Raw genomic sequence first — 9,027 nt, 5'->3', positions numbered from 1 at the left:
CGGTAATTCGAAATTACCAGCAATTATAATTTACAACTCGTAATTTTCTTTTAAAAACTTTCTTAGATAAGTTTACGGATCTTGCCGTACTATTTACTTCACAGAAAACGTATCATTATCTTATCAATTATGGGTTTTAATGAGCACCAAATACATATTTACGCGTTTTACAAAAGAAAAAGTTGAAAATTCACGTTTCAAAATTTATCCTATGTAAAAGTATAGAATTACAGAAGACATATTTATTAAAACATTGCAGACTCTGAAAGTATTATTTTTATTATTTTTATATATCTTTTGCAATCTTTCATAGCACATAATATTATAGTTTCTAAAATATAATAAAATGCCAAATAAACATCGTTTTACAAACATTGGTCGAATAAATACTTACTTCATACGATGCGCAGAAATTTCACCTAGATAGGATCCGTCGCTGATCGCAGAGTCAAGGCGAATTTCACTTTCGAATCAAGCTCGTCTTAAGTGCATCGCTTGAGCGAACGATGCACCCGTAACTCTCTACTCATTCGTCAAGTACCACGGAAGGTCGTTTGCGGGTCGCAAACCTGCTCTTGCAGCACGTTTCTCCGTCTCATCGGACAGGGCCGCAAGTCTCCGCACTTGTGGCAGGTGCCAGAACAATTTTTAATGTTCTACCAATCAGGATATCCCGTTTTCTGAAATGCAACACGTGAAAGTGATTCTCTTTGATCGGTTTTCCAACTCGTTGGCTCTATTGCATGACGAATAAACATTTTTCAATTTAAGTATTAGGACGTTATTTAACCGAGCAACTACTTTATATGATTATATATAATTTCGCAGTCGTGAGCATATAAATACATTCATCTTTATTAGAAGAGTACAGTATCGTGTTTTACTCTTTTTTTATGATCATCATATTATCATATCATCATATCATCAATGCTGTCATATCGTACGCAAACTTTACTTATCGTGAATAAGACGAATATATGTTTAAGATCATAGTCTTGACTACTTCCGCGTCGTTATCAAGTTTGACTTGATTATTTACGTAAGTATAATTCACTTGCGAAATGAAGATATATTTCAAAATAAAGTAAATGCGATAAATTTACTTTAATTGCAAATTAGAAAAAAGTAAATATTCTGTTAGACATATACAGGGGTGAGGCACCTAAAACAGGCCACCTGAATATCTCGGCTGTTATTGGTGATAGAAAAAAATGTGTCAGACCAAACTTGCATGGTTTCGAGGGACACATAATTTGTTCTAAATAGTTTTTTATTAGGTGGACGCGTAGAGGTCATATGAAGGAACTTCGTTTTTTTAAATGGTATGATATGTTTTTTACGTACCATCTAGTAGAGCGTTTGAAGATGCGCACATTGATCTACGGGTCAAAATCATTCAAGGTCACTGAAGGCTAAAATTGCTAAGGGCTAGAACTTTTTCATTTCTGAATTTACGGTATTTTCAATAGCAGAGAACTCTGGGCAATATAAGAAATAATGATATAAACAACTCAGAACTTTTCGGAAAAGAAAAAATTTGTAACGGCTAGAACTTTTTCATTTCTGAATTTACAGTATTTTCAATAGCAGAGAACTCTAGGCAATATAAGAAATAATGATATGAACAACTCAGAACTTTTCGGAAAAGAAAAAATTTGTAACGGCTAGAACTTTTTCATTTCTGAATTTACAGTATTTTTAATAGCAGAGAACTCTAGGCAATATAAGAAATAATGATATGAACAACTCAGAACTTCTCGGAAAAGAAAAAATTGCTAAGGGCTAGAACTTTTTATTATTATTAGTATATTAGTTTAAATTATCTAATAAAAATAATTTTATTTCTTACTTTTATTCCTTTATCAAACACACAAATAATCATTAGATAATGACGCGCATTTCAAATAAAGATGAATACGAATCCAACATCCGGTCGTTTCAATGTAGGCGTAAGAGAGTTTGGTGAAAGTGCTAAATGGCCGACTATATGTGATGTAAGAGCCGGACTCTGCACTTTTGTACGAATAGTCTAATCTTTGTATTTCACATCCTCTTTCTCAGATCGGGCTTCCCAGATGCTTAAATAAGTGAGATTAATGATTGTTATATAACATAAACAGAAAAACTTTATTGCAGATTACCTTATAGTGAAAGTACTTTATAATGGTTTTAGTTTACAAGTGTTCAAAGTGTAAAGATTGTAAAATTTTGATATTATAGTTTATGACTTTATATTAGTTTAATATTAACAATAATAACAAATACACATACAAAGTAATATTAATAAAAATAGGTTATCAAATATGTTCTATTATCTTTTAAGTATGTTTATAATTGCATACATTTGTATTGAAATTAATTAATTTTTTATTTCTAACTACGATATTAAAATTAAATATACGAAAGAGAGTATAGATTACTATATTAAAATGTAAGAGAGCTAACTGAAAGAGAAATTAATACGCGACAGATTAGCAATGCCTTAGTACAATCGACAGAATCATGCTCAACATTTTAATTAACAATGAGTGAAGACGAATTTGACCGTCCGACTGAAGAATTATGTAACATATCTTTTTATAGTTAGCGCAAGTTAGGACGCAACGACATTACGAATTCTCGACTTCATTCGTAGTTTTAGAACTATCGCAACATGACTTTTCACCCGCGAAGTTACAGTTACAGATACAGGGCATCTATCACGTAACTTTTCCCCTAGAATGGAAAATGAAAAATGAAAATTTCGCGTGAACTTTGCTGCTGAGATGCAGGAAATTTTCATTTTTCATTTTCCATCCTAGGGGAAAAGTTACGTGATAGATGCCCAGATCGCTTTTTGTCACGTCGCTATCCAGAATTCAGTCTTTTCATAACTTTAATCTTTTGCAAGCATTATAGCTATTATTATATATTATTGATATATAAATAATAGATTCAAAAGATAATTTACATTTATTTTTATATATAATATTATTATTTGTAACATATGTTTATCTTGGTTTTTTAATGTATGTTGTAACCTAATAATATAATCATAATTCATAATTTGTATTTTAGAGAGAGAAATTTTCATATATCAACTTGAATTTAAAAATATTTTGAGATCAAAGAATATGGATGTAAATAATTATAAATGAAATTATTTCTTATTATTTTAGATGTCAAATGACTTTTACTGAAATATTCGTAACTGACAACTTTTAAGTTGTTCTACGTTACATAACAATATCTAATGGGACGTCATGTCGTAAGACTTTTGCCGAGACTCACCTCAGGATGAATCTAAACTGTCTTTTGTCTTCAAAGTAATATTTGAAAAATCCTAAGGCGCGACTGTAAATAGAAGATTGGGGCCAGTAGAAATTCTCATTTACACTCATCCTGTTCAACATTTCGACTGATATGTACGGTTTTGCTTTCTAAATGTTTCGAGCTTTGAGATACAGATCTCTCAGAACATTCTATTGAAGTACCCGTACAACAAGTAAAATGCCAAGATATTAAAAACAATAAAAAATACATATTATATTAAAAAACAAAACCTTTATGTTTAGAATAAGATAATATTAGTTTAATATTAATAAATTTCTTTTTTTGTATATAACTATATCCAATTAAACACACACGTATGTATATATGTATTACTAACTAAAAACGAATATCCTAGGTAGTACGATTAAACGCTTCTGGCGTATCCGGATTGCTTTCGTGTTGCGAGTCGAAAATCTGGAGCAGTCGCAAGTAACCATGAGTGATTTACTGTGAACCGGAATAGCGAGAACATGCGTCTCGAGCTGAGTTTCATGGGAGACGCACAACTCTCTAGCGTACGATGCGAGCAAGAGAATTCACTTTCATCCGCGAATCTATCCTGTCTGACACGACGTGTTAAACGAATATACGCACTTAACGCGGTTTAACATCCATCGCTAATCATTATACAAATCACTGCACCTTCAGATTTCCGACGTTGCTTTTGAAAGCTCCTTCCTGTTACCCTCGATATATTTTCTTGCAAACGAGAGTGCAAGCGCATTCACTGAAAGTATCACCGAAGAATTTCACAAGAATGCACCTAGTTTTCCTGCTTGTTTATTGTCTTCACGATAAAAAACGGAAAAGCATTTGCACATCGGTATATGGTATACCATTCTGAGTGCACTTTCTCTCATGATGCCGAGAACATCATTGCAAAAAAATCGCACAGTCGTAAATTTTGCGTAAAACAGAGCGATCAAGTCTAGCGGAAACTTGAAGATTATCCATGAATCTTGCCATACCATATGTTAATCAAATAATGTGTCTTATTTTAAGCTATTATTACTACAATTAACAATTAACGTGCAAATGTTAAAAATATTGAATTATACAAATAACAAGTGTGTATTGGAATCTTTAAATTTCTTCTACATTCTTTAATCAATTATTATTATTTTCGCAAGTCGCAAAATTTGTAAAAACTTAAATATTATAAAAAACATTTAGTATCCAGAAGAATTAATTGAGAATATCTTTGTAGACGTAGTACCACACATTTATAAAGATTTAAGAGAAAATAGAGCAGAACGGGGTACCGCAGTGGAACCGGAACAGAATTAAAGAATAGGATTAAGATAGAGAAGAAAACTTTAAATTTGGCTGACTTTCTAGATTCCTTAATCAGCTGCTGAGCAATAAATTTCAAGGAACTGTACTTGTACCATTCATCTTTATAAGACTAACAATTCGAATGGGTTCCAAACAATGAGAAGTACCTATTATTGCTTCAAGAGTCTAGAAGAAGACATCGAGCATTCTTCACCGAACAAACATGTCTATTGTTCTTCCTCCCTTCGGTATAGTCTAAAATACAGATGTATAACCTTGCCGCCTAACCTTGCAGGCTTGAACTTCACCGTTGAAACATACGCACGTGAATAACTGGAGGTCGAAGCTGTTCTACTCGCTCAACCGGATCGTGCTCTTGATCACTTTCACCGAACGATGATACGGCCGGCTCCCGCGGAGACCCGGGCTCACCGGGGGTCGGAAGTGGAGGAAGAGGAAGAAGGGGAGAGGCTGAAGAAACGGAAGGAGAGGGCCTGTTCGCAGGAGGTCCGGACCCAAATCGGCAATGTCACTGCCACCACCTTCCCCCCCAGGAACTGCCCGATTTCCACCTCTCCGTCGGCGACGGCCCGCCACCACCGCCGACGAGCTATCGTTCCTGACCGCGAAGTTCCTGAGAAACGATACCCTCGGGGGAGGATACGCGCCTATATAACTACGGCGTTCCGGTGATTGGACGAAGTAAACTACGTTTTCCTGCGTCCGGGAACAAGAGTACGCGGCCCGAGCCCAACGGGCGGCACTGCGGCACAAATATGAGGATTCGCCCGGGATGCGCGGTCAGTTCTGTTCCGTTTCATTTTTTTTTCTATTGATTATATTGATTACTGTCGACACCATCGTCGTCGTCGTCGTCGTCGTCGCGCGAGCACGGTGTACCACCGGGGTTGCTGTCCATCTTGCGCGTTGCGTGGATTAAATTGAGTGTGTTAGATTGATTGATTCACGGTCACGAACGAGAGAGATGCTCTTTCTCAATCATGATTCCTTGCTGAAATCATGTACCTGCCGTTTTCCGAACTGAACGAGCACGGTGCTTGGGCGAGGCAAAACTGTTACCGTTTCGAGTATATTCCGGATGTTATTAATTCCGTGTTACTTCATTAGCTTAATTTAACCGCGCTACAATATATCGTTTCGTATCATTATAAGTACCGTTACAACGCGGTTTAGTAAAGAGAAATCTGCCGTAAACATGCGCCGATATAGTGGTAATGAACATCTGAATTTACCATTTGCGTGGAGATTCATAATTTTATATACTACTTGGCTATATAGTATACATTCTATGAATTTATAGTTTTTTCTTTTTTTTTCTTCTGGTTTTCTCTCTTTCTTAGATTTAGAAATAATTATATTTATACTTGTTTCATATTTTGAATTTAAAAATTAGAATTTGGGGGGAGGTATTGGATATTTCCTTACGCACATCTATCAATATCTATATATCAAAACTTTCAAGTTTTATTTATGAAAGTTTATTGTTACATAACAATGATTATACTATTTTAATCAATATAAGTTTTTTATTATTAATTACTAGTTATTGTTACTAATAACATTGATTAATTATCAACCGCTACTAATTTTTTATAAAGTCTATGTTAGTTCTTTTTTTAATTTTTAGTTTTTTGTCCTGATTTTTACATACATAGATTTTTTCAAGATTTATTTTATTAAGAGTAAATTTTTAATTATTGTATTATTTATAGGCTGCACTAGTGCTACTACTGCAGACCGCTCTTGTGGCGAGCAAAGCTGTAAATCAAACGCAACTACAGCAGCATTTACAGCAACAAATTCCGTACGTACATTTTTCTTTAATAAAGAATTTAATAAGTCTCTTTTAATATATAAAAATTTAATTTGCGCGCATAAACTGCAAGATGCTTAGCGATAAATATACTTCCAAATTTATCTCTTTTTTTACTTTTTTATGTATATTATATATCTTATATCTTATATTTTACTATATAGCTTATATTTTACTACAATATTTTCAATATTTTTATTTTAATTAATATAGAAATAAACTAGAAATCTATAATATATTCTTATCTAATTAGTTGATAATTTTAAGAAAAAGAATTTTCACTGGTATACGTGCAAAACAAAAGATTTAAATAATTATTTCAAAAATTGGACTTTTTTATAATAATTTTTTATTATAATTCTATGTATATTTAATCGATGTTATAGATATGGTACAGAAGCGCAAAAACGATGGGGAGATGACTCTGGTGGCGGTTATGGCGGTTTTGGGGGTGACGTAGGTGGTCATTTTGACGGTGGAGATATCGGCAATCACTTTCACACAGGTGGTGGTGATCTAGGAGGTCATTTGGGTGGCGGTGATATTGGTGATGGTTTAAGTGGCGGTGATATCGGCGGAGGAATCGATGCGCATCATGGCGGTTATCAGGATCATCATGACGACCATCATCACGACCATCATGACGAGGGTTATTGGAAGAAAAAACTAATTTGGAAGCCGGGTTGGAAAAAAATTTGGAAACCGGCCCAAAAACAAATTTGGAAGCCTGCGTGGAAAAAAATTTGGAAACCTATTTGGGTGCCGACACAAAAAGCGATATGGAAAGAAATTCAAGTACCCGCTTGGAAAAAAATTTGGAAGCCAGTGTGGAAAGAAATTCAAGTGCCAGTATGGAAGGACATACAAGTACCAGCCTGGAAGAAAATCTGGAAACCGATTTGGCAACCAATCCAAGTGCCCGCTTGGAAAGAGATTCAAGTGCCCGCGTGGAAAAAGATTTGGAAGCCGGTTTGGAGAGAGATTCAGGTACCAGCGTGGAAAGAAATTCAAGTACCTGCTTGGAAGAAGCTCTGGATCCCCGAGTGGGTAAAGATCGGTATACCAGGTGAGCATTTTCACGGTACCGATCATCATGGATGGCAATATACCAGTCACGATCTCTGGAAGAAAAAGTTAATCTGGAAGCCAGTATGGAAGAAATACTGGAAGCCAGCGAAAAAGCAGATTTGGATACCGGACAAAAAGCTCGAGTGGAAGGAGGCTTGGAAACAAATTTGGAAACCAGCAAAGAAACAAATCTGGGTAGAAGATAAGAAATTGGTTTGGAAGGAAGAGTGGAAACAAATCTGGAAGCCATCTAAGAAACTGATCTGGGTACCTGATAAGAAACTTGAATGGAAGGAGGCTTGGAAACAAGTCTGGAAAGCTCACAAGAAGTTGGAGTGGATTCCTGACAAGAAACTCGCTTGGAAAGAGGCATGGAAGCAGATCTGGGTACCCGCTTGGAAGCAGATCTGGGTACCGGCATGGAAGAAAATTTGGAAACCAGTCTGGATATCTGAATGGTTCCCAAGCGAGGATCACCATCATCATCATGGCTGGGATCGTAAAGACACGCAGACTCAGAACGCAGCACAACCTGCGTCCAATAATCCAGAGAACGCTCTGCAGAAGACGCAGGTACAGCAACAACATTCAACTGAAAATAACCAAGTCAAGTGGGATAGATCTTTTGTGCAGTCACCGTCGCCGACTGTTGCGCAAGATTTACTACCACCACCCGCTAATCAAAACCAAGGTCAAGCCAACTTTATGTTTCCCAGCCGCTAGGAGCCGCCATGGAGTTAGCTCTTCGTATAAAAGGCATTATAATCTCTCAAAATGCTTGTACAAACCTCTCCATAGGAGAATACTGTAACATAATCCACTGTATATATTACGTTTTAGGATTAAGATAGGTCGTGTAAAGCTTAAGTTACCCGAAGTTACTCGACTGACTTGCTCCCTATCCCTTGGGATGCACCCTTATGATTCTTACACGTTATAATTTTTGTTTTTTTTTCTATTGTTTTCTTCTTTTTATACGAGTTTGTCTCTTCTGATTGTTAACTAATACTGTTACCAATAAAGTTTACAAATATTTTGTTAATCTTTTGACTGTTATTATTTTATCTTTATAACCTTGATATATATTACTTTTATAATTCATGCCTTAGTCTGTGCAAAAATTATAAATTAAGATTTCGACTAATTTGTTTATGGGCCTTGAGATGAAGTTATGTATCGTATTATAACAATTCGTATGCATAATGAATTAACTTTGATATATATTCAATGACGTACATTTCTTGATTTTAAATTTTATGTACATTTTTTTGGGCGGAAAAAAGTTAACTATCTACGTTTTATACATATATTCTAATACAGGGATTCCCAACTGTGTGCCCGCGGGCACAAATGTGTCCGCAGAGCTATTTGCATGCGCCCGCGACAATTTATTAAATATTCGAAACAAAAATGAAAAATATTACAATTTAGATAATTATAAATATATTTATTTTATTTTTTGAAAAGATAAATTTCTCAAATAGCTAAAAACATATGACTTTCTGTCCATTATTCTCGCTCGGACTTCTTTTTGAACA

At 35.1% G+C, this 9,027-nt stretch overlaps 1 protein-coding gene across 1 annotated transcript; it reads left to right on the top strand.

The window, feature by feature from the left end:
• The first annotated feature begins 1,910 nt into the window (after window positions 1–1,910).
• LOC105286871 lies at window positions 1,911–8,531 on the top strand. The gene is made up of 3 exons (XM_020034143.2): window positions 1,911–1,994; window positions 6,321–6,412; window positions 6,808–8,531. The coding sequence occupies exons 1-3, from the start codon at window positions 1,911–1,913 to the stop codon at window positions 8,210–8,212; spliced, it is 1,581 nt and encodes a 526-aa protein (XP_019889702.2). The 3' UTR covers window positions 8,213–8,531.
• Window positions 8,532–9,027: the final 496 nt, after the last annotated feature.

Source organism: Ooceraea biroi, chromosome 1 (assembly GCF_003672135.1).
Source record: "Ooceraea biroi isolate clonal line C1 chromosome 1, Obir_v5.4, whole genome shotgun sequence".
In the NCBI taxonomy this organism is placed as follows: domain Eukaryota; kingdom Metazoa; phylum Arthropoda; class Insecta; order Hymenoptera; family Formicidae; genus Ooceraea; species Ooceraea biroi.
The sequence above is the reverse complement of the archived record's forward strand: the minus strand, read 5'-3'. Positions and strand labels throughout refer to the sequence as shown.